We start from the raw sequence: 26,817 nt of genomic DNA, 5'->3' as shown, positions 1-26,817 counted from the left end.
GAGAGGAACTCCCCGGGCCTGGAGAGGAATAAGACACAGCCCTTGAGCCTTTAAGATTTGCCAGGCCTTGGGAGGTCCTGGCAGTCCAGTGGTGAAGACTCTGCACTTCCACTTCAGTGGGCATGGGTTCGATCCCTGGTCAGGGAACTAAGATCCTGCAAGCTATGCAGCATGAAAAAAGCCAGAAAAACCTTCTAGAAATGAAATAGTGCCTAAAACATCAATATTCCTTCTCTCTTGAACATACATTCTTGCATAGCAGTCAAATAAATGACCAAGATAACTGCAGCCCAAAGTGATCGCAGCCCCTGCTTAGCTTAGTATGCTACACACAAGGTCAGGACTAACTATAATCACTTACTAAGTGTTTATACCATGTGCCAGGAGCTCTCCTGAGTGTTTTATATTTGTTATCTCATTAATTCTGACATCAAGCTCTTAAAGTAGGTTTAGCATTTCATTTTACAGATAAGGAAAATTAAGGTGCCAGAAAGGTTAGACAGTTTACTCGAGGTCATAGGGCCAGTAATGAGACCAAGCCAGAACCCAAATCCCGTTACGTGTGACTGCATGGTCCTGGCTTTTACCCACCATTTGACGCTTGCCAGCATCACTTGTCCCATGACCCTTGAGGTGGCAGGCAGTCCTGCAGCCAGAAACGCTCCTCCAAGCCCAAGAGGACAGGCAGGTTCAAAGTGCTCACTGATCTCAGAGGAGACTCAGAACCAGTTCACCAGGTCTGACATTCAAATGATTGTCATTCCCCCAAGTTCACTACTAACTCCTGTGATTCTATCATGTACAGGATGATTGTGAGAGGCGATGGCCTTCAAACACGCACATACACACACGCTATAGCTGCCATTTTCTAGTCATACCCTGCCTGTGTGGAGAGAGGAGGTGGACATTGCTGAGTCATAGGTTCTTCAAGTGGAAACAGACCTTGTCTATCAGACTATTAGCGTCCTTTCCCCCTTAGCCCAGGAATTCTGTTTCTCCCTGGCGTCCCAGAGTGATGGTGCATATCCGTCCATCATCACCCATCTGGAACACAGATCATTACAAAGCACCCATATCCCACCTCCAAGGTAGCTTGGGTCAGTGGTTGAGCTGAAATCCTACTCTTTATAATTCCCACCTTTGATCCTATTTCTGAAGGATCATATGCTGAAGTACATGGCCAACTGAAGCCATATACTAAAAAATTTATTTCCTTTTCCAGCTAAAAAGAGAAGCCCTTTGATTACTGAAGAGTGTAATCCACCTCCCCCTCATTTAATTTTCTCTTTTTCAGGGGAAGCATGAACACATCTTTAGATGACCTGGATTTGGGTCTCTTCATTGTCCAAACAACCCTCTTTTGGACACCAGTTAGTCAGTGTCTCAAAATGTGCCCCTTCATTTAAAGACCAGATCAAGTACATTAAATAATTTTACATTTAACATTTTGCCCATACCATATGAGCTGTTTGGAATGTACTGGAGGCAACACTGTAAGATTCTTCGGTCCTCCAAAAAGTCTTTCCCATCCAAAACCATAAGATATACATAAAAGCATTACCAAGAGCACAGCCCATATGGGCTCAATAGAAGTTTATGTTCTTCTCTTTCCCCATTTAAAAATGTGAGGGGGAGTTGGCATCCTCGTGAAGTGCGTCAGTCTTCATATATCTCTTTTCCTCCACCATTCCCCTACCCTTGAATTCTTTTCCCACTAACAAGAAAAAACTTTATCTTGTTTAGTTTTAAAAAATAAGGAATTTTCCCTTTTTTTGTCTCCCTTCTGACATATTTAATCTGTCTGGAAGAATAATGAAAATGCAACACTTAGAAAACTTCACTTGGCAAGAAAATGTAAACTTTCTTGTCCAGCTTTCTCATCTTTTCTCAAGAAACATGTCAAATGCATTTTACAGTTTTATTGTTCAGATATGTTCCTGAGATTATTTTCCCAAGTTATATAAGCAATTTAATAGCTTTTATATTACAGTTTAATCAAAGGACATGATCCCTTTGATGTGACAGAGAAACAGCCACATTATTAAAAAGGGAAAATAAAGCAATAACCAACATTCCTCATGAATGTGAATGCAAAAATTCTTAAAAACTTCTCAAATAGAATCTGTATATATAATATAATCAAGACCAAGTAGGATTTATCACAAATGTTGGTTAACATTCAAGGTTATCATTCAAAAATCAATAAATAAGGCTTCCCTGGTTGCTAAGTAGTAAAAAATCTGCCTGTCGGTGCAGGAGACATGGGTTCCATCCCTGATCTGTGCCACAGAGCAACTAAGCCTGTGTGCCACAACTATTGATCCTGTGCCCTAGAGCCCAAGAGGTGCAACTATGGAGCCCACATACTGAAACTACTGAAGCCTGCGTGCCCTAGCGCCCGTGTTCTGCAACAAGAGAAGCCACCGCAACGAGAAGCGCAAGCACTGCAACTAGAGAGTAGTCCCGCTCACCACAATTAGAGAAAAGCCTGTGCAGCAACAAAGACCCAGTATAGCCAAAAACAAAGTTTTTTAAAAAATCAATTAATATATGATTGATACTCTACATAAACATTTGTAAGCATGCCACCAGAAAACTGCTAGAACTCATTAACAAATTTGGTAAAGTTTCAGGATACAAAATCAATATACAGAAATCTGTTGCATTTCTATACACTAACAACAAAATATCAGAAAGAGAAATTAAGGAAAAAGCCCATTTACCATTGCATCAAAAAGAATAAAATACCTAGGAATAAACCTAGTTAAGGAGGTAAAAGACCTGTACTTGGAAACTGTAAGACACTGATTAAAGAAATTGAAGGTAGGACGTTCTTTAGCAGTCTAGTGGTTAAGACTTTGCACCTCACTGCAGAGGGTGCAGGTTCAGTCTCTTGTTAGGGAAGTGGGATCCCACGTGCATGTGTCACAGCCAAAAAAATAAAGTTGACGATGACACACATAGTTGGAAAGATATACTATGTTCTTGTATTGGAAGAATTAATGTTAAAATAACCATACTATTCAAGGCAATCTACAGATTTAATGCAATTCCTATTAAAATACCAATGGCATTTTTAAAATAGAACTAAAACAAATAATTTTAAAATTTGTATAGAAACACAAAAGACCATCAATAGTCAAACAATCTTGAAAAAGAAGAAAAGAACTAGAGGAATTATACTCCCTGGTTTAAGACTATGTTACAAAGCTATAGGAATTAGAACAGTATGTAATGTCTCTCTTTGTCTCATACACACACACACAGATACACCACACAGACTGATGGAACAGAATAGATAGCCCAGAAATAAACCCATGTACTTATGGTCAGTTAATCTATGAAAGAGGAGATGAGAATATACAGTGGAGAAAAAGGGTCTCTTCTAAGTGGTGCTGGGAAAACTGGACATCTACATGTAAAAGAATGAAATTAAAACATTCTATAACACAGCATACAAAAATAAATGCAAAATGGATTAAAGACCTAAATGTTAGATCAGAACCACAAAACTCCTAGAGGAAAACATAGGCAGAACATAAAGCATAGCAATTTTTTTTTTTTTATTTTGGATCTGTCTCCTAAAGAAAATAAAAGCAAAAATAAACAAATGGGATCTAATTCAACTTATAAGTTTTGTACAGATAAAGAAAAGACAAAACAAAAAGACAACCTTCAGAATGGGAGTAAATATTTGCAAATGATATGACTGATAAGGGGTTACTATCTAAAATATATAAACAGCTCATGCAACTCAACATCAAAACAAACAAACAACCCAACTGAAAAAAAAAATGGGCAGAAGACCTGAATAGATATTTTTCCAGAAAGGACACCCAGATGGCAAACAGGCACATGAAAAGATGCCCAGCATTGCTAATCATCAGGGAAATGTAAGTCAAATTCACATTGAGATATCATCTCATATCTGTCAGAATGTCTATCATCAAAAAAGAAAAAGAAAAAAAAAAAAAAAGAAAGAAAAAGAAAAAAAAAACCCACAAATAACAAACGTTGGCGAGGATGTGGGGGAAAAAGAATCCTCACACACTGTTAGTGTAGCCACTGTGGAAAACAGTATAGAGGGTTCTCAAAAAACTAAAAGCAGAACTATATATGATCCAGCAATTCCACTCCTGGGTATATATTTGAAAGAAACAAAAATACTAATTCAAAAAGATATATGCATTCTGTTTTTCATAGCAGTATTATTTACAGTTGCCAAGATATGGAAGCAACCTAAATGTCCATCAGCAGATGAATGAATAAAGAAAATGGGGTATACATATACAGTGGAATACTACTCAGCCATAAAAAGGATTAAATCTTACCATTTGCCACAACATGAATGGACCTGGAGGCTTTTATGCTAAGTGAAATAAGCCAGACAGAGATAGACAAATACTGGATGATACCACTGGATGATGCAACAAACTAGTGAATATAATAAGAAAAGGAACAGACTCACAGGTATAAAGAACACATTAGTGGTTACCCATGGGGTGAGGGAAAGGGGAGGGGTAAATGGGGATAGGAGATTAAGGGATACAAACTATCGTGTATAAAATAAACTGCAAGGATATATTGCACAACACAGGGAATATAACCAATATTTTATAACTTTAAAAATTGTGAATCACTATATTGTATACTTGTACATATTGACTATACTTACACAATATTGACTATACTTCAATAAAAATTAATATAATTTAATTTACCATATTAATAGCCTAAAAAATTGTAAAATCATAAGATCATTTCAATAGATGTCCAAAAATCACTGGACAATACCCAATGTTCATTCATGATTAAAAAAAACTCTCAATAAACTAGAAAGAAAAGGGAAATTCCTCAATCTGATAAACAGCATATATGAAAAGACCTAGAGTTAATATCTTGGAAAATATCATGATGCTGGAAAAGATTGAGGGCAGGAGGAGAACGGGGCAACAGAGGATGAGATGGTTGGATGGCATCGTCGACTCAATGGACATGAGTTTGAGCAAACTCCAGGAGACAGTGAAGGATAGGGAAGCCTGGCGTGCTACAGTCCATGCGGTCACAAAGAGTCAGACATGACTGAGGGACTGAACAACAAGAGTTAACGTCATACCCAAGAGTAAAAGATTAAGTGCTTTCCTTTTAAGATAAGGAACAAGAAAGTATGTCCATTGCCATACTTCCATTCAATGTTGGACTGGATGTTTTAACTGATATAATAATGAAATAAAAAGAAATTAGAAATTAATACAGATTGGAAAGGAAAAAGTAAAACTGTTTTTACAGACTATGTGACTGCATATGTAGAAAAGCTGATAGAATCTTCAAAAATCTCTAAAATTAATGAATGAATTCAGCAAGGTTGCAAGATAAAAAGTCAATATACAAAATTATTTGATTGTATTTTTTTAATTTATTTGTTTTAATTGGAGGTTAATTACTTTACAATATTGTAGTGAGTTTTGCCACACATTGACATGAATCAGCCATGGGTGTACATGTGTTCCCCATCCTGAACCCCCCTTCCCACCTCCCTCCCCATCCCATCCCTTAGGGTCATCCCAGTGCACCAGCCCTGAGCACCCTGTCTCATGCATCGAACCTGGACTGACAATCTGTTTCACATGTGATAACATACATGTTTCAATGCTATTCTCTCATTATTATATACTGCAACAAAAGCCTGAAATAGACATTTAAAAAGTTTTACACTGGTATAAGAAATACAGAAATTAGAGATTAATTAGAAAAACATGACATGATCTATACATTGACAAATACAAATGATGTCTGCAGTAATTAAAGAAGACCTAAAGAAATGGAAAGATCAGCAAATCATCAAATAGAAGACTTACTATTGCTTAGATGTCAATCCTTTCTAAAATGATCTATAGATTCAAAGCAATCCCTATCAAAATCCTAGCAGATATTTTTGAGTAGAAACTGATGACCTGATTCTAAAATATAGATGAAAATTTTAAAAAACCAATTGAATAGTCAAATACAATAAATTCTTATTACTCACAATAACACTGAACTAGTGATTACTGGATTATGGTTCCTAGAGGAAATATAGGGTTAGTTTCCTGCAAGCCTCTGACCACAATATTTCACAAATCAATACAGAACCTTATTTTATGGGTGTTTCTGTTTAAAGACACCTTATCGAGTATATATTGTTGATTTATTAATATTGAACTTACAGCCAACAGCACTGTTTGTTACTCACGCCTGAATGAAGCTCATCTAACATCTTTCCTCCCTAAGGCACATCATGGCCTTCTTGCCTTAGGAACACCAGATAGCACTTCAACACTACTCGTAGGGGCCATTTTAAACATTGAAGTCACCAATAGACAGCACAAAAATACTAAAATTATGACTTTAAATAGAACACAAAAAAGATATTTGTCTATAGCGTGAGTGCCAGAACAAGAAGGCAGAGCACTGTTTGTTTGACTCTCACTAGGAAAGTGCCGTGGCTCAATTTTTCACCACTCTGCACAGATCCATGCATGGCCATGAAAATGCTCAAGTATTGATTCTAGGTTCCAAGTACATTTTATAAAGTAGGCAAATTGGCAAGTATGGAATCTGCAAGTAATGAGAATCAAGTAAAACTTCGAGAAAAATAAAGTTGGAGGGGTCAAATTATCTTAAGGCTGACTATAAAGCAATTGTAATCAAAGCAGTGTGGACATCACTGGCATGTAACAGTGGACATCACTGGCACAGAATATAGTCCAGAAATAGACCCACACATTTATGGTGAAATAATTTTTGGCAAACATACCAAGGCAATTCACAGGAAAAGAATAATGTCATCAACTAATAGTGTTACAACAATTAGATTGCCATGGGTAAAAAAATGGACCTTGACCTTACCTCATACCATTTACAAAAATTTATTTAAAACTGATTTCAAATGTTAATATAAAGGAGAAACATATAAATGTCTAGATTAAAATGTAGGGAAAAAATTGATGACCCTGGGTTTGGCAAGGATTTTTTAAATAGGGCACAGAACACAAAAGAGAAACTCAATAAATTGAACATTATCAAAATTAAAATATTTGCTCTGCAAAATACAGTGCTACTAAACTGAAAAGGCAAATCACAGACTGAAATTAAATATATCCAACAAAGGACCTTAGAATTTATAAAGAATTCTTATAACTCTATAATAAGAAAATAAACAGCCCAGTCAAAATGGGCAAAAGATTTGAATAGACACTAAACCAAAGAAGATTTATAAAGAAGAGATGCTCAACCTTATTACTCACTAAGAAAATACAAATTAAAGCTATAACAAGATACCTCCACTCTACTTTCACTAGATTGAATACATTTTAAAATATTGACCATGTCAAGTAATGGCAGAGTTGGGAACAGAATTATCATTTTTTCCTGGTAGGAAGATAAAATGGTTCAATCACTTTGGGAAGACAGATTAGAAGTTTCTTACAAAATTGAATATGTACTTAACCATGATATCGAACCATTCCACTTTTACGTATTTACTCAAAAGAAATTAAAGTTTATGTTCAAACCAAGGTTTGAGCACAAATGTTTACTTGTAATAAGCTAAAACTGGAAACAACTCAAATCAAATCAAAACAACTCAAATCATCAACAGGTGAACTGGTAACAAATTGTGAGATATGCATACAATGTTAATACTACTGGGCAATGAAAAGAATGAACTACTGACACATGTTGGAGAAGGAAATGGCACTCCAGTATTCTTGCCTGGAAAATTCCATGGACAGAGGAGCTTGGCAGGCTACAGTCCATGGGGTTGCCACAAAGAGTCAGACACAACTGAGCGAATGAGCACAGCCCATTGACACATGCAGCAGGCTGGATGAATGTCAAAATAGCCCTGCTGAATGAAAGAAACAAGAGCAGAAAACCAGTACATATTAAAGGATTCCATTTATATGAAATTTTAGAAAATGGTAACTACTCTGTGTGATAGAAATCAGCAGATGAGTGGCTGCCTGGGGCCAGGGGGAGGGATGGGGCAGGTGGAGGGGTTATCCACGGCAACTAGGAAACTGGGGATCTGGAGGTGATGGGTATGTTATCTTGATTATGGTGATGATATGTTGCTATGTGAAATTTATCAGATTGTATACATTAAATATGTGTAGTTTATGGTATAGTTTATATACACACACACATACACACAGAGCAATGTGGTTTTGGAAGGTAAGTGGTACTGAGACGGAAGACTGCAAGAGAAGAGATCAGAGAGTCATGGAACAATCAGAGGTTGGGGAGGAAGGGTTTTTCCAGCAAGTCGAAGAAGAGGAGAGAACTGCAGGGCTTGTGGTCTTTGGAGGATGCTAACTAGAACAGACTGCTTGTTTGGAAGAGCATGTTTGGGGTATTAGTGGGGGATGAGAAAAGGAATTTAAGCTGGAACAAATTATGGGGTGATTTGATTTCTCAAGCTGACTTCCAGCTGCGGTCTTTGGTGGATAGAGGGGCTGAACACAGGGTGTCAGGGGGAAAACCACGTTTTAGGACATTGACCCTGGCAGTAATACATAATACAGTATTAGATTTAGGTAGAGAATGGGTGCAGAAATACCATCGACCTATCCCCTCACTCATTCATTTGTTCATTCAGTACTTATTCATTCCCCTCTAGGGGCCAGGCACTCTGGTGGGGTGTGGGAGAGGAATACGTGTGTCTCTCATATGTTGGAGATCCAAGGAACACTCAGATATTGGCTTCCCTGGTGCCCTGCGCGTGCGGAGCAGAAGGCGGACGATGCAATCAGTTTACAATTCAAATCAGTTCAATCAATTCAGCACTTATGTATGCCCGTGGAATTAATTAGATCATAGCAATAATCCCCACCCAGGGGAAGAGTTTATGACCTAAGATGGGGAATGGCGGGTGAGGGGTGTTTGATAACTTTAGTTATCAGAGAGGAAACCTGGTTTTGCCGGGGAAAGCAAGAGCGAGTCTGGGCAAGAGCCCACACACGTGGTTGGGTGCAGCTGGAGATGGGGGTGAGAGTTCAAGGAAAATGCCTGGCTGGATACGCTTGGGGTGGTCACTGGCCCTGAAAATGCATGGAATCTTGGAGGGAGAGAGGGAGTGCGGAAAGAGGAGGTCAGGGTCTCAGCTTTGGGGCAGCCCACAGAGCGCAGAACAAGTGCGAGAAGGAGCAGACTGCGCACGCGCACACGAGCCGGCGGCTTTGTGGGGGCGGGGCGGGGGCTTGCTGGGAATGTAAATTCCCACGCGGTACCTATCCCAGACCTACGGAATCAGGGACTCCAGGGGTGTGGCCCAGGAGGATGTGTTTTAACAAGCCCTCCTGGGAATTCTGATCTTAAACTCGAGTTTGAAAACCACTGACCCAGCTGTTTTAAGCTAGATCACTCCCTGAGAGATGGCTGCTCCGTAGGGAGTTCATAATGAGAACGGGATGCTGTGATTGACAGCCGTTTAGAAATTGTAAAGCGCTCAGCAAGACTAGGGCCTTATTCGTTCACGCTTATTTCTGACTTCGATCAACCTCATTCGGTCAGATACACTTATGTTTTCAGGCTTTGTTTTGGGGCTTCTCCTCTTTTTTCCCCTCTCAAACGGAAACTAAAATCTCAGTTCGTGAATAGGATAACTGATTGAAAAAGCATGAAGCTTGGGGGGAGGAGGGATGCGAGCAAGGCACAGCTGGAGTTTGCCCGAAAGGACAGGTTTGTTTTTGTGGGTGACATTGGCTTGCTTTTGTTTCTTCCAGCGTGGAAGCACAAGGCTGATGACTCACATTAACTGCTGAAAGTCTTTAAATTCAAACTGCAGCTGTCAAAATACGATTAGGGCTTTCAGACATAATGAAAGAAGGGGGATAGTCCCTAAAAATGCAGGCTTAGTTTTCTCAGGCTTTTGCAGAGTCCCAGCTCCAAGTGAGCTTTCGGGTTGGAGCAGGCAGAGATCCCATTTTTTCCCAGCAGAGAGAAATAGCAACTCTAATAATACATTTCTCTTCTCTCTCGCTGTGATAAATAATTTCTGATTTCTCCATCTCAGGCTCAATAGAAGCATGTGTGCATGCTAAGTCGCTTCACTCGTGTCTGACTCTGTGTGACCCAAGAGACTGTAGCCTGCCAGGCTCTTCTGACCATGGGCTTCTCCAGGCAAGAATACTGCAGGGGTTGCCATGCCCTCCTCCAGGGGATCTTCCCAACCCAGAGATTGAACCCTTGTCTCTTACATCTCCTGCATTTGCAGGCAGGTTCTTTACCATGAAAGTGGAGTGTGTCTTTAAAGGTGTTCATTTTGCTTTAACTCTGAAGGAGAGATTAGACTGTCACTGGTGTCAATAGCATGCCATGTGGCTTGTCTAAAATTCTGAAAAGTCAGTAAAAACCCTTTGATTTCATCTAGGATGATGTCAGCCGCAACCGGCACAGTCTTTGTCCCATGCTCCTTTCTTGTCCAGGGTAACCAGATGAAAGTTTTCCAAGTTCTCCGGGCTGAGGCACTGTGCCAGGCTTTCAAGATCACACATGGAGGAAGGCCCTTAAATCTAGAATGCCTGTGAGCCTCAGGGGAAACACCACGGATGGATGTGAGCACAGCCCTGGGACTCTTAGTTATCAAATCCTCCCTGATTTATTTCATCGGGGAGACCGAGCAGATGCAGTTTACATCCCTCCTGAAACTCTCCAGGAAGAGAAGCAAGCAGATTTTGCTGACTGTCAGCCATGTACTAACACATGTCTTCTAGCAAGGCATTGTTTGAATTTGTTGAGATCTTTTGCTGTAAAATTCAAAATTGCCTACTTTGCTGTATCAGATCAAGTCAGCCTAGAACGCACAAACCAAAACTTAGCCACAGATACACTGATGTTGTTTAAAGTGATCTGAATCTAGTGTCCACATGTGGGGGGTTTCACAGGCACCCAATAAAGTGATACTGTATTAGAATTGTGATATAGGCAAAATCTGGTTGGTGTCATCTCTTCTCCATGCTTAGCTAGACCTGTACTACTAAGACATTTGGCACTAGTGGTAAATAACCCGCCCACTAGTGCAGGAGATGCAAGAGATGCAGGTTCGATCCCTGGATCGGGATGATTCCCCTAGCATAGGAAATGGCAACCTACTCCAGTAATCTTGCCTGGGAAACCCCATGGTCAGAGGAGCCCAGGGTCTGCAGTCCATGGAGCTATAAAGAGCTGGACATGACCAAGTACAAGAAAAAAGGAAGCTTGTATTTGCTGAGTACCTACTATCTCTTAGGCACTTTATCATATATATTATCTCATTTAACCCTGCAATAAGATGTTTTCTCTACTTAATTATTTAACCTCTATGAAAAGTCAGTCTCACAGAAATCACTTATGTGAAGTCACACAGGTTACCTCGCTGAAGCCAGGTCTGACTCCAAAGGCAATATTCTTTTCATTCTATCTGATCGCCTCCCTTGTACCCTATGTAAAGAAACATGGGACTTCCCTGGTGGTCCAGTGGCTAAGACTCTGCACTCCCAATGCAGGGGGCCCAGGTTTGATCCTGGTTGAGGGAACTAGATCCCCCATGCCACAACTAAAGACCTGGTGCAGTCAAATAAATAAAGATTTTCTTAAAAAAAGAAGAAGAAACATAACTGCCTCTTATCTCCTTCTCCAAGATTCAGTCCTCCTGACCCCTGTTTTTTCATATTACCTCCCTCAGGTCATGGTATATAGTAATCTTTTCTGTGAGATGGCCTTCTGACCACACTATGTAAAACAGAAGCTCCTTTCACTCCATACTCCAACTGCTCTGTCCTGCTTTTGTTCCACAGTACTTCTAAGATCTAAGTAATATATGGTTTAAGCTGTTTATGTTACATCTGGCCGCTGTCCATGGTATGCTAGTAAATGTTTAACAACCAGATCTCCAAGGGGAAAATACCCAATTTGTAATGTTCACCAATTCCTGTGGTGTCAATACTGCCACCATGGCTGATTTCACGCTACCCACTTGGCCTTGCTGAATGCAGAGTTGGGAAGAGGTAGGCACGGTCTGTCAATGTGAGTCAGCAGGAGCCGGCTTTCCACTCGAATATCAACTCCATGGCAAGAGGGATCGATTGATTTTTTTAAATCGAGGGATCGATTGTTTCATTCACTGTTGTTTTCCCAGCATTTTGAACAATTTGATGAATGATTGAATTTAGTCATTCAAATATATTTTAAAAAATCGACCACAGGCCAAACACCAGGCAAGTTATTTGAGCTGGAGGGCTGAACAGGACAAGCACTGGCTTCACAGGGCAGGGGAAGTAGATGTTAAAGTATCAATTGCAAATTAAGTGTTATGTTGTAACTGTGGTAAGGGAAACTATGACAGGGAACTTGACCTCTAACAGGGAGTGGTCAGATAAGAGCCCTCCACCCCTGAGTACTCCAGGCTGGCTACTGTCAAGTCCGTTCAACACACATCCACCAAGCACCTGCTGTGTGAAGCATGTGGTATCACAGGTACCCTGAGAACCACCAAGACTTACCCTGTGCCCCTCAGAGCCTACAGCCTGGGTAAGAATGATGTTGGAGGAAAGCCTGACAACCCCATGTTTCAGGTGTTGGGTCCATTCATCCATTCACAAGCACTTGATGAGCGCCTGTCGTGTGCCAGGCAGTGTGGTAGGCATCAGGGATGTAGGAGACAGCAAGACAGCTGTTTCCTTAGCTGTGAGGATTCCAGTGTCTGCAGCTGTGGCTGGCTCCCTGATGTCATTGTCCTCTGCTGGGAGAGGAATATCTCTTGCCGGGGACAAGGAGAAGAGTTTTGTTCCCATCTCACTCATCTTCCCAGGACCCAGGACCCCATACCTAGTAGAGGAGATATTGTAGGACTCTAGGACCTCCCTGTTGGGAGGCAGCGGGGAAGGGACTCTGTCACTGTTTGTTCAGCAGATGAACACTTATGGGGCACCATCTCCATGCACTAGGACACTGGGGAAGCAAACTGAGTCATACCAGCTCACATTCCCGTGTGGCCGTCAGACTTGTGATCAGGTCCTTCTAATACTGTGGGATAAATACTGTGACTAAGTTTTGGTTTGTGAGTTCAAAGTGCCTACTGTGGGATAATACTGTGGGATAAATGCTTAAGTGTTCTAGCGGAGCCATGTGTAGAGAGCTCGAGGAGCCCAGAGGAAGGAAACTTGAAGCCCCGCCAACCGGAGAAGGCTTCCTGCAGGAGGTGACATCAGATTGAAGTCAGTAGTCATGAGTGGGAGTCATGGGGTAGAGAAGGCTTGAAAGGGTAATGGGAACTCTGAATTTAGTGCTTTTCCCACCCCCCACAGTTTTATCATCCTTCACTGAAATCCTCTCAGGCTGTGAGAAAAAGAAGTGCTGTTTTTCTAAAGAATAAAGAATCATCCAAAAACATCTGTATTTGTTTCCAATGAAAGCGCCCACTGCCAGAAAAACAACAAAGTTGTTTTGTCAGAACCTAGTCTGTATTTATTCCTTTGTCTTTGTTTAATTAAGTTAATCCCTCAATGGTTTCCTTTGGGACAGGACAGATCCACTAGTGGCCATAAATCCCCAACGTTCTAAAAACAGTATGAAAGGCCCGAGGCCAACTGGCAGGCCTGCTGTTTGTGGGATGTTCTTCTGGAATGCAAGCCATGATCCTCCTGTTCCTACCACACTCTGCACCCTCACGTAGCGTCCAGGGTCTTTCAGACACTTGGAGAGAGGTCCAAGGACAGCAAAAGAAGGAAAAAAAAAAATCAAGATTTGTTTAAAAGAAGAATGTGAGCCTGGAGACAGTTGATGAAGGCTGACGCTTGTGTCTTTCCCCGGATGAATATGAGGACTTTTTACCTGGGAGTTTCAATGACTCTCAACCTGGCTGCACACTGGGGTTGCCTGGGAGCTTCAGGAACACTGTTGCCTGCACTCCGGCCCCTGCTATCTGACTCAAGGTGGTGAGCTGGGCATCAGGATTTTCCAAAGGCCCCCAGATGGTTCTGGTGGACCGCCGAGGTGGTGCACTGCTGCTCTGATGGACGGGACCCTGCAGGGCTTCACGGACCCTTCACCCTTCACGTGAAGCAGGGCTTCACGGCTATCCCTTCCTGGAAGGAAGGAGCACCTCATGACCTCTCTACCTACCCTGTGGGGGGATGTCCTGGGGGAGAAATGGTTATTGCTTCAAGATCTTGGTTCACTGCTTTTATACAATCCACATTTTTCAACCTATTTCACTTGGGATTGGGAACTGGGTGCAGAGGGATAGATGTAGTTCAGGCTACTATGTCTGTGTGCTAAGTCGCTTCAGTCGTGTCTGACTCTTTGCAACCCTATGAACCATAGCCCATCAGGCTCCTCTGTCCATGGGGTTCGCCAGACAAGAATACTAGAGTTGCCATTTCCTTCTCCAGGGGATCTTCCCCTCCCAGGGATCAAACCTGGGTCTCTTTCATCTTCTGCATTGGCAGGGTTTACTGCTTTTCAAATGCTTCTTTCAAAGGGGTTCTCTTGTAACACTGATTTTTTTTTCATTATTATAAAAGCTCTTGGTATAACCTCTTGTTAGAAAATTCAAAAACAGGTAATTATAAATAACAGAAAAAAAGGACACTCTCTCCTCTCCTTGGTAAACACTGTTGTTAGGCAGGGTTCCTACCGGACACAGAGAAGAGGCATCGCAACTGTGGGAGCTGAGAAGGGGGACCCGGGTGGAGAAGTCCCCACCCCACCTTCAGAGATGGGATTGGGACTTGGAGGGTGGCTGTCCCAGTGTACTGGGCTGTCATTGTCCCGCCATCAGGAGTTTCTGCAGGGACGCTCCCCTCCTGATTAGGGAGCCTGGCGAGGGAGACACAGTAAATACGTCAGCACGTAAATGCCTATGTAATTAACATGGTGATACATGCCAGGAAGGGCTTCCCAGGTGGTTCAGTGATGAAGAATCCACCTGCCGATGCAGGAGCCATGGGTTCCAACCGTGGGTCAGGAAGATCCGCTGGAGTAGGAAATAGCATCCCACTCCAGTATTCTTGCCTGGAAAATTCCACAGACAGAGGAACCTGGCGGGCTGCAGTCCATGGGGTCGCAAAGAGCCGGACACGACCGAGTGACTAAGCACGCATGCACACACACGCCAGGAGGGAAAAGTCATAAGTGCACAGACAAGCGCTGACAGCCGGTGGGCGTGGCCAACAGCTCTGACGGACAGCGGAAGGTTCTCAGGGCAAGAAGTTGACTTTCCCATCCGCACACACGCAAACCAAAGCGACTTTGGCATGGAATTCAGAAAACTACCACTTTGTTCCCAAAGAAGTGGCTTTCATTTATCCGTACACTAAATCCTTTCGATTTCCCAGTTCTAAAATAGACTGTGATGCCACCAAACTTACTCTTCCACAGCACAAGTCAGGGGAAACGGCCCATCTCCCTTCCTGAGACGTTCACCTTGAGTGGTCCCCAGTGGTTGGTCCCCCTCAGTGGTCCCCTGATGAGCACGGTTGACACCAGGCAGGCTGCTCCCAGGTCCTCTGCCTTCCCAGGTCATTTGTTCCTTCCGACACGCGCTCCTGCTGCTTCCCTTGGAATTCCCAGAATGGGGGTCAGCTCCCTTGTCTGTCCTGCTTATTCCTCCACTTCTGCACGGTTACTGTCCCCTCAGCTCCCGGTGGATCCTCTTCCTTTCCTTCGTGTCTCTTGCTTGCCTGCCAGCCTCTTCTGATTGATCCAGCTTGGGCTGGCCGTAATCCATCCCCGTTCTGAACTCCCATTGTATTGGCAGCACCTCTCTTGTGGATTTCTAGCATGTTCTATTTTGTATTTTAGTTATTTAGGGTGCATCTGATAGCTACTCTGGCTTTCCCAATCCTCAAACGGGGCTAGTTTTTCCCACATGAATGACTTTTGCATTCACTGTTCTTTCAGTCAGAAACGCTCACACATATATGTATGTTGGTGGTGGTTGTTTAGTCACTAAGTTGTGTCTGACTCTTGCGACCCCATGGATTGTAGTCCACCAGGATCCTCTGTCCGTGGGATTTCCCAGGCAAGAATACTGGAATAGGTTCCCAATTCCTTCTCCAAGGGATCTTCCTGACCCAGGGATCAAACCAGTGTCTCCTGCAATCCAGGCAGTCTCCTGCATTGCAAGTGGATTCTTTATTGCTGAGCCACAAGGGAAGCCTATACATATATATATATATATATTAGTTTAGTTTCAGGTATGCAATATAGTGATTCAGTATTTTACATTTCCACTGTATATGTTATGCAACAATCACCACAGTAAGTCCAGTTATGATTTGTCACCATACTAAGTTGTTACAATATTGCCTATTATATTCCCTATGTGTATATTACGTCCCAGTGGCTTATTTATTTTATAGCTGGAAATGTGTACCTCTTAATCCCCTTCACTGATGCATATCCCCAACCTGCACCTTCTGGCAACCACCAGTTTGTTCTCTATATCCATGAATCTGTTTCTGTTTTGTTATGTTAGTTCATTTGTTTTTTAGAGTCCACATATGAGTGAGATCATACAGTATTTGTCTTTCTCTGTCTGATTTATTTCACTTAGCATAATACCCTCAGGGTTCATCCATGTTGTTATAAATGGCAAAATTTCATTCTTTTCTATGGCTGAGTAACGTTTCATTGACTATGTGTAGCACATCTTTATCCATTCATCTGTTGATGGGCACTTAGGTTGCGGCCATATCTTGGCTATTGTAAATAATGCTGCAATGAACATAGGGGTGCATATATCTTTTTGAATTAGTGTTTTTGTTTTCTTTGGATAAGTTCCACTTCTGGGTTTTATCAGAAATGTTCTTCCTAGAACTTCACCTTCCTAACCCTCAGAATACAAGCTGCGTGGTGGCAGGAGCCCCTTTGTTTGGTTCACACTACACCCCCAGTGCCTGGGGCAGAGTAGGTGCTTTGTTGATTCAATAAGTGAAAAGTATCTGATGATTCTGATTTTTCTTGTATCTCTGGCTTAGGCTTGTAATTAACTGTAACTTTTGTCATTCTTCAATTATTCACTATGATTTTTGCATGTGCTGAAGTTTCTCCTGATTATTGTTATTTTCCCTATATTTGGATCCATGGGAAATATCAGTTGGATTTCCCAATTAAAAATATAAGATAGAAGTAAGATAGGTAAACAGAGGAATTTGCATCTATAATTTTTTCATCTACTTCATTGATTTGGGAGTGAAAATAATTCTTTTAGCATTTTAAAACCAGAATCCTTCTTTGTGGACCTAAATGTTTTTTAATCTTATGATGTAGCTTTTATTTTTTTTTAAATTAATGCATTTCATAGAGGTGATAAATATGTCAGCTTTTATCTTTTATCAATTTGATATTTTATATTTATCTAAAAGTGTAATAAACTATAAAACTCAAAGACCTAGGAGGTTACATTAAAGCGTAGTCATTGGATTCAGGGATTAATCAAACTTTCTAGTGAATTAAGTTTTTACCATAGCTGTCACAGTGATAACTTTTAACAAGAGGAAAAACATTCAAACCCTTTAATGCTCTCTGATTTTCTCGAACTTTTATGGTAAAGTCACTGGAAGAGCTAGTTATGAAACCAAGTCATTATCCTTGCTGAGAAATATTGTCATCACGTCAGCCAGTTTCTTCAAAGGAGAGACTGAGTCGATGAAGGATTAAAAATGCCTTTAAACCTTTCATCCTCTGATATATTCTTAGTTCTTTGGCAGTAAATGCACTACTGTGAATGTATTCTTACATTGCATTTGAATAAAGAGCCAGAGCTCAGCACCTTGTGGACACATAATAAATATTTGACTAGAATAACATTGTTAATCACCACAGAGGAGCCTGGTGGGCTTCAATCCATGGGGTCACAAAGAGTCAGAAGTGACTGCATGACTTTCTCTTCACTTCACTTCATACCATACATTAATTTCTCCCTATCTTTGTTATTTCTACCTAAATTCTTCTGGCTTCCCGTTTTCCTCCTTTATTACTGGGATGCATAAGTAGAGCACAAAGAGGATTTTCAAACATCCTTCTGATAGAGAAATGGAATGAAGGAAAGTATGTCCAAAGAGACCAATGCAGACTTGAGAATAAGGAACTCTTCCAGACCTGCCATGTTTTTGGTGGAGTGGCAGGTCTTTTCACTGTGCTCTCTCCCAGCTTCTGCAAAATGTCAAAGACAGCGCCAGATGATCTTGCTGAGACTGTGTACCATAGGTGTGTACATTGGTGAGACTGATTACAAAGCCTTTAGGTTCTCAGAGAATACGAATGGTACTTGATGTGGACAAGCACAAAGGCCTGCTCATGATAACTTCGGTCCTCAAGAACCATCCGTCACTCTCTTTGACGTGAGAAAAATACAGGTTGATGTTAATTTAAAATTTTCTAATGTATTTAATAGAGAAGAAAAATTCCAACTTTGAAAAATATGCTTTTATATACGCATAGGTTCCTGTGTGTGCTCAGTCGCATCTGACTCTTTGTGACCTTGTGGACTGTAACCCACCAGGCTCCTCTATCCATGGGATTTTCCAGGCAAGAATACTGGAGTGGTTCCTACTCCACTTCCTATTCCAGGGGATTTTCCCAAGCCACGGATCGAACCCCCGTCTCTTGCATCTGCTGCCTTGGCTGGCGGATTCTTTACTACCGCACTACCTGGGAAGCCCTTACATACATAACTCACCCAACTATTAACAGAGGTGGTCTCTGCATGGTAGGACTCCAGGTGGGGAGATTACAGTTGAATTTTCTTTTCTATTTTTTTTCTGTTTTCCAAAGTTTCCACCATGATCTTACGTGGCTTTCGGTTAAGAGTTATTTTGCCAAGTGCTGCAGAGTTGCTCATTGATGGCCCCGTGCCAAGAGTCACCTCCTTCTGAGCCAAGTTCTAATGATGCGCTTTGCCCCAGTCCAGGATCTGTGTGCGGCGGACGACCACGGCTGCGAGCAGCTCTGCGTGAACCTGCTGGGCTCCTTTGTCTGCCAGTGCTACGGTGGCTACACCCTGGCCGCGGACGGGAAACGGTGTGAGGGTGAGTGTCCCGTCCCGTTTGGCCTGATGCGGAAACACTAGGAGAGAAGTGAGAGGGGAGTCCCGTCTCCGGCTGCTCGCCTTTGAGTTTCAACCAAGTGCTCCAAGTTCTCTGCCCTAGTTGTTAGCCACCATTTGCATTTTAAAGACTTCGTTTGTGGCTGAGGCTGGCATTTTCCCATTCTGGATCCTCACCAAAAGGCATATTTATGATAATCTATGTTAATAGATAGATCCATTACTGCCTCCCTTGGCAAGGACTGGGCAGATTTGCATTCAGTTTGGAGCGGGTGTCTGGGCTCGTCTGCCTTCAGTAGAGCTCAGGTGTTATACTCGAGGTCAGTTGGTGATGGGAGAGGTTGCTGAGTGGCACTTCAAAGAGGTGGGCAGCCTTCCTTCTAAGCGTGGATCTGCAGTTCAGTGACGGCCCCAGGGACCACCAGCTGTGAGAGGCCAGCTGTGGGTAATAGGAGTAGCAATCTTAGTCGCTCAGGCGTGCCCGACTCTGACCCCATGGACTGTAGCCCGCCAGGCTCCTCTGTCCATGGGATTCTCCAGGCAAGAATACTGGAGTGAATTGCCAAGCCCCTTCTCCAGAGGATCTTACTGGGATCAAACCCAGGGCTTGCACCCGGGTCTCCTACATTGCAGGCAGATTCTTTACCATTTGAGCTATAGGGAAGACCAGAAAACAAACAGCAGCCTCAAACCGTGGCCCCCGCCAAGAAGTCTCAAGGGCAATGCTGGTAACCACAGGCAGCACAGTCAGCTGAGTGGCTTCCTACTCAGGTGACTCCACATTGCGGGGGCCAGTGAGAAGGGGGGCGACATCTCATTTCTTCAGTGACAGGTAATGGTTTTCCTCTGCACCTGGAGGGCAGACCAGTGAATCCCTAATATGCATCTGGCACCTCCCAGCTTGTCTGCAAAGCCCTTTAAACTCGCACAGACTCATTCATCTTTCCACCAGCAAACATTGCCTGGCATAGTAGGTGTTCAACAAGCTGAGCAGGGTACTTACGAGGCAGACAATCCATAAGGAAAGGAAGGAAAAGTGCTTGATTGACATCAGACCTGGAGCCTTCCTTTCTAAGTCTAAGTCCTCCATTTCTTGTTCCCTATTTCCTTGTTTTCAGAGGACCTGTTCTGTCTTGCTTCCCACAAACAGTAAATGATAATTTGTTTTTGCACATAGAACTTTCTGGCACTCTGTGCTTCATAGCTGGGGATGTGGAAGGAAAAAGCAACAAAACAAAAGTATAGGTGGGGAAAAATGTATAGGTGGTGGCCTGTTCTTTGCAGGTGATGAGAATAAAATGGGTTTGTTCGCTTGCTTTTACACACTGATGGAAATGAAAACCACCCACATCAGAACCCCACAGTGGATTTGTTCTCCTAAGCCTCAGAGTTTTTTTCCCCTTATCTGTCTGTGGTGACCATGATAGGTAGCAGGGTACCACATCCATTAACACTGGCAAAACAAGAAGTCAATCTGGAAACACCAGCTCTTTTTCTTTTTTTTTGCTACATTAATTTTTACTATGCAAGTATCTATTTTCATTGAGGAAGTTAGACGAGAAAATCACCATTAATAGCTTGTCGTATTTTCTGCTAGACCTTTCCCCACAGAAATATCTACTTGTAGACATGTTGTTAATGCTTACAAAATGAGTCATACTCTCTATTTTGTTTCACATATTTTTCCCTGTGTGCTTAGTCACTTAGTCGTGTCTGACTCTTTGCAACCCCATGGACTGTAGCCCACCACACTCCTCTGTCCATGCGATTCTCCAGGCAAGAATACTGGGGTGGTTACCATTTCCTCCTCCAGGGGATCTTCCCGACCCAGGGATTGAACCCAGGTCTCCTGCATGGCAGGTGGATTTCTTTACCCACTGAGCCATCGGGGAAGCCTGATTTTTCCCTTACCAGTTGTTAAATGGGTAGAAACTTTGGGTGCTGTTGGGTCAGAAGGAAATTCCACCGTTGGAAGTACGGCCAGTAGACGAGCTTCAGGAAACAGGGCTTTGGCATCTGGGAACTTAGGGTGAGGGAAGGAGCAGGGCAGGCCCAGAGCTTGTGTGCGTGACTAGGGCCAGGGGCAGTAGGGGCCAGGGCTGGGGCAGGGGACCTGCCTTGGCCCTTGAGAACTGGAAGGCAGTGAGAAGCTCAGTTCTTTGGATGTTGCCAAATAATTGTCTGAGAGTCCTCTGCAGTAGAGAGCCTTTGAGTCTCTAAGGCTTTTGCTGAGACTTCTGAAGTTTGACATTTACGGAAGAACAACAAGCATCAGAGGTGAAGCTGGGGTTGCCTGGGAGCTGTCGTGGGCCGTGTCTGCTAGAACGCACTTTGCTCTCACTGCCGCCGTCAGCACGTAAGAATATCTGCCTTCCTCGGAGCCGGGGTCAAGCCGAAGAAGGGGAGAACGGGAGAGACTATACGTGACCCCAGCCTCATCCATCAGATGTTATCCTCATCCTCGTCAACCAAATATTTGACCCGTTAGAAGCTGAGTGTGCAATGATTGAGTGGCCGTGGACCTCTGTTGCCAGTTACTTTGGTTAGGAGACTGAAGACAATTCCAAAGTGTCGATTGCTGCTCCGTGAGGCTGTGCTGAGTACGGAGCAAATGATGGAGATGTTAATAACAGAGGCTCCAGAAGGTCAGAGAGGAGGGAATCCTCATGGCCAGCGTGGGGAGGATCTGGGTGAGGAAGGAAGGGTAGTGACTGGACAGATGTCCAAGGCGAGGGGAGACATGAAGGGCAGCGATAGTACAGAGGAGGCCATGCTCTCAAAGCTTGAGGACTGAGACCACGTGTGTGTGTGTGTGTGTGGTGGGGGAGGGAAGCAGACAGAGATCTAGTAGATAAGAGAGAGACTGTCACAGCGAGAACACCAGATTAAAGGCTATAACCGGAAGACACCAGTATGAAGGGACTTGTCAAAGATGGCAAGCCGGGTATTATTGCAGCAGGAAATTCAGAGGAGAAGCAGTGGCTGCTAGCGACCCTGGAAGCATTCCTTTAGCCCCTGCTCTGGGTGGTCTGGATGCAGATGGGCAGAGAATGATATGACTGTGGGGACCACAATCCCAGTTCATCCAGAGGGATCCCAGTTTATGGCTGATGGCTCAGTTCCCAGTAGCACTCTCTCTCACTTTCAAGGGGATTCCATTCTGAATGAGAGATTATAAGGTCACCCTAGTTAAGGCCAGCCTGACTCAAACAGCTGAAAAGACTAGCTCTGCTGAAGTGGAGAATTCCTGCAGGTGTGAAGTAGGAGATGAAGTTGAAGACATCATGTGGAACCAGCATGTTCAGGGCTTTGAACACCAGACTGAAGAGTCTGAACTTTATCTCTGATAAAGAGTTTCTGGTTGGGACTGATAAAGGCAAAGCCTCATTTTAGGAAACTCAGTCTCATGATGCAGGGCAGGATGGATTCCAGGAGGAAGACAGAAGGCTGGAAAGACCGATTAGGAGACTATGATAGTCCTCTGGTGGCGGGTGACCAGGGCCAGATTTGAGTAGCAACTGTAGAAATGCAGAGAGAAGGGTTTGAGAAATGAAAGGAGGTGCAGGAATGAAAGAAGGTATGATGAATAAAGAAGAGGAGGAAAAGTCACAATCGAATCCCGGGTTTGAGCTGCCATGATTCTGAGAGTGAGGGTGAGAGTGATGAAAGAGTGATGGAAACAGATTTTTTTTTAATGTTTTCATTTCGGGCTGTGTCAGGTCTGAGACGCTGCATGCGGGCTCTTTGTTGCATGGACTCTAGTTGTGGCATACGGGCTCAGCAGTTGCCCCGAGGCATATGGGATCTTAGTTCTCCATCCAGGGATCAAACTCAATCCCCGACTTTCGAAGGCAGATTTTTAACCCCTGGACCACCAGGGGAGTCCTGGGAACAGATTTCTTAGAGAAGATAATGAGGGTACGGTGGGTTTCAAGCTGAGGTGGTCCACCTGCAAGCACACGAGGAGAGGGAACAGAGGCATCACCAACGCCAGGAGGAGAGGGTGGGACCAGTGGAGCAGGCAGGAGGCAGCACAGCCGTTTCCTTCTGAATTTCCATTTCCAGCGTTCACTTCTGTGTTTGTTTTGAAAGTGTCTGGACCTTCAACACAGTAAGACCTGGGCTCAAATCCTAGTTCTGCTACTTGCTAGTCATCTATCATTTTATTTCCAAGCCTTGGTTTTTCTCATCTGTAACACAGAGTAATAATACCTACATCATAGAGTTGGTGGAATTAAATAAGATAATGAGTACAATTCCTGATACACTTGGGCAATTGTTGTGGTTATTGTTATTACAACACATGTGATCACCATCATTGTTTCCTGGATGCCATGAAGTGTGGAGTTAGGAGAGAGTGAAGCCTGAGCCTTGGGCTCAGTCGTGTGCAGGGAGCAGGAAGGGGACGTGGGGACAGGGAGGATATCTGCGAAGAAACCGCCTAAGGTGGGGATGGAGGAGTTGGGGCGAGTTGGGCGGGAGAACCAGAAGTCATGGACTAGGATGCAAAAGAGAATTTCTAGGCCAGGTCAATATTAGTGTCATGCCCCAGCGAGGCCAAATGGAACAGAACTTAGAGAAAAAGCCACCGAGTTGAGTCACTGATAATTCATCTCAGCTGACATTTCCAGACTCTCTGCCAGGCACTCTGCTAGGCATTAGGGACACAAAAATGACCAGGAGGCCGTTGCTAATGATCAAGAGGGGTGAGGTAAAGGGCAGATTTCAAGGGGGGAGCGGCAAGAGGGTGAGAAAGTGGGGACAGCAAATCTAACCTCATTTGAGGAGGTTTGGTAGAAATTCACCATGACCCGCTACTGGTGAATGGACCCCATGGGAGTACTTTGACTCATCCCAGAATTATGACTGTGACTGCATGAAAAGTCAGTTCTGAGCCAGGCTCAGGACCTTTTCGCCAACATTTCCACACTTTCTGAGTTAGTGGAACCTTAACTTCAAGTGCTAGAGTTCCATTTTTTTCTAACTGCTCATTTAACTCTGGATAGAACTGAAATTGTTTCAACATTCAGGTGATCAAGGGTGGGTTACTCACTAAAGAAAGTCCTCATTTTGCTTTAGTGGAATCTTGGTATTTGTAACCCAGCAGCTTCCACTAAAGCTGTGTTAATTTCCATCCAAAACTGTACATTTTTCAAAGACCCTTAGGCTTCTATAAAGCAGTTTAAGGGCAGAGTCTGTACATTTTTATGAAAAATTTCCTGGTCCTTTACATTTTTCATTTATGCCTGGTTCTAGAGTGATTTTGGCTAGCAAATTGCCTTAATTAAGCTCTGTCTTTGAGGGTAAATTTTTTGCTGTACTTGCTCTTCTGGTGTTTACTTACTGCCTTGTCTTTTGGGGTAACTTGGGTCCTGTTTTTCATTTTACCTGCCCAAGCAGATTGTAAACCCTTGGGGTGAAGAGGGTGCAGAAGCCAATTCCTTTGATTTTCATCTTTCACAGAGTAGACTTGCAAAATGTTTTTCTTGAATCATTAACTAAGATTGACTAATCACAATCTCAAGCATTCGTTTTTCTAAAAAAAGCTTTTCCCCTTGATTAGTTTCTAAATTACAAAATCAAATTTTTTTATTAAAAAAATTCAAAGTACATACAGGTGTGAAAGTGAAAGTTGCTCAGTAGTGTTCAACTCTGCTGACCCCGTGGACTGTATTCTCCCCATGGAATTCTCCAGGCTAGAATACTGGAATGGGTAGCCTTTCCCTTCTCCAGGGGATGTTCCCAACCCAGGAATTGAATCCAGGTCTCCTGCACTGCAGGCAGATTGCTTACCAGCTGAGCTACTAGGGAAGCCCAAGAATACTGGAGTGGGTAGCCTATCCCTTCTCTAGGGGATCTTCCCGACCCAGGAATCAAACCGGGGTCTCCTGCATTGCAGGCGGATTCTTTACCAACTGATCTATGAGGAAAGCTCACATATAAAGCCCAGATTTATATGAAATCAAAACCTGAAAGACATTCCTTCTTAATTTCACTCCATGGAGATAATCACCACTGAAAGTTTGGCCTCTCCTTCCTGCCTTTCTTCAAAGATGTCTTACTATCTTATGATGCTCTTTGCTCGTCATTACATCCAGGGTTTAGCACGATGCTTGACACACAGTCATTGCTCAGTAAATGGTCGTGGAACAACTGAGTGGTATTAAGGTATCTCTTTACTCCCAATTCAAACCTTATTTTATTAGGCAGGCAATGTGATAAAAATATAATTTATACTTCTTGGGGGCAGGAGGAAAAGGGGACGACAGAGGATGAGATGGCTGGATGGCATCACCGACTTGATGGGCATGAGTTTGAGTAAACTCCGGGAGTTGGTGATGGACAGGGAGGCCTGGCGTGCTGTGATTCATGGGGTCGCAAAGAGTCGAACACGACTGAGTGACTGAACTGAACTGCACTGAATGTTACTAAATTCCAGGACCTCGGGATTTGCCTGGTGGCCCAGGGGTTAAGACTTTGTGCTCTAAATGCCAGGGACCAGGGTTCAATTCCTGGTGGGGGAACTGAGATCCCACATGCTGCACAATGCAGCCAAAGAAATAAAAAAATTAAAAAAAAAAAAAAAAAGAATGTTACTAAATTCCAGGACCTGTGTGAAACATTTTATATATAACTGAGACCATCCTTTGAAGTAGGTGCTGTGGTCATGCATATTTTATAGGTCTCTTCACCTGTCTGTTTCAGAGACTTCATCTGTAAATTGAGGAGAACAATACCTACCTCCGAGGGTTGTTGTGAGGGTGAGATGAGTTAATACATGGAAAGCCTCACTACTCTGTAGAGACCTATATAGGAAAAGAATCTAAAAAAAGAGTGGATATGTGTATAACTGATTCACTTTGCTGTACACTCAAAACTAACACAACGTTTTAAGTCAACTGTACTCCAATTAAAAATTTTATGTATATGGCAAGCACTTGGAACTGTACTATACATGGGTAACTGATACACATTAGTTGAATCTGAATTTCTGCATCTTTTATGAATTTTTATCTTTTCATGAATGCTTGAGTGTAATAATGCATCAAACTTGTTGTATGTTTGAAAAATCACATTGAGATCCATACCCCAAATGATGGTGGCATGTAGCACTGGTATTTAGCATGCTGCTACTGCTGCCTTCAAAACTCTCCTTCTGTATTCTTCTATGCCAGTCACCTTCAATGAGAAGGGAATGCTAAGTCGCTTCAGTCGTGTCTGACTCTATGCAACCCCATGGACTGTAGCTCACCAGGCTTTTCTATCCATGGGATTCTCCAGGCAAGAATACTGGAGTGGGTTACCATGCCCTCCTCCAGGAGGGAATCTTCCCAACCCAGGGATGGAACCTGCGTCTCTTTAATCTTCTGCACTGGCAGGCAGGTTCTTTACCACTAGCGCCCCCTGATGGTTGATATTTACTTTGGTGACAAGGGATGGGAGGATCAATCTTTATATTGAAAGTCAAATTTTTACTTCATCAACTTACTCCCCATGCTTAAAGCTTGATTTCCCATGAATGCAAAGATTTCTCTATGCCTTAGTTTGCGAGGGCTGCCGTAACAAACTACCACAGAATGAGTGGCAATAGTAGTTTATTTTCCCAGTTCTGGAGGTTAGAAGTGCAAAGTCCTCGTGTCAGCAGGGTTGATTTCTTTTGAGGTCTCTCTCCTTGGCTTGCCGCTTCTGTATGTGGTCTTATTTCAGTGCCCAGGCATCCTTGGTGCCTCTATGCGTGTGTCTAAATT

General features: G+C 43.0%; 1 protein-coding gene across 2 annotated transcripts in view; it reads left to right on the top strand.

The window, feature by feature from the left end:
* The window catches only part of MATN2 (matrilin 2), a 163,134-nt gene that overhangs the window by 68,362 nt on the left and 67,955 nt on the right, over positions 1-26,817 (top strand). For both annotated transcript variants that reach the window (XM_043483212.1, XM_043483211.1), the window contains exon 5: positions 18,930-19,052. In XM_043483212.1, coding sequence (XP_043339147.1) covers positions 18,930-19,052 — 123 coding nt within the window. The remainder of the gene's footprint in view (positions 1-18,929; positions 19,053-26,817) is intronic.

The sequence above is a fragment of the Cervus canadensis genome, chromosome 12, assembly GCF_019320065.1.
Source record: "Cervus canadensis isolate Bull #8, Minnesota chromosome 12, ASM1932006v1, whole genome shotgun sequence".
In the NCBI taxonomy this organism is placed as follows: Eukaryota; Metazoa; Chordata; class Mammalia; order Artiodactyla; family Cervidae; genus Cervus; species Cervus canadensis.
The sequence above is the reverse complement of the archived record's forward strand: the minus strand, read 5'-3'. Positions and strand labels throughout refer to the sequence as shown.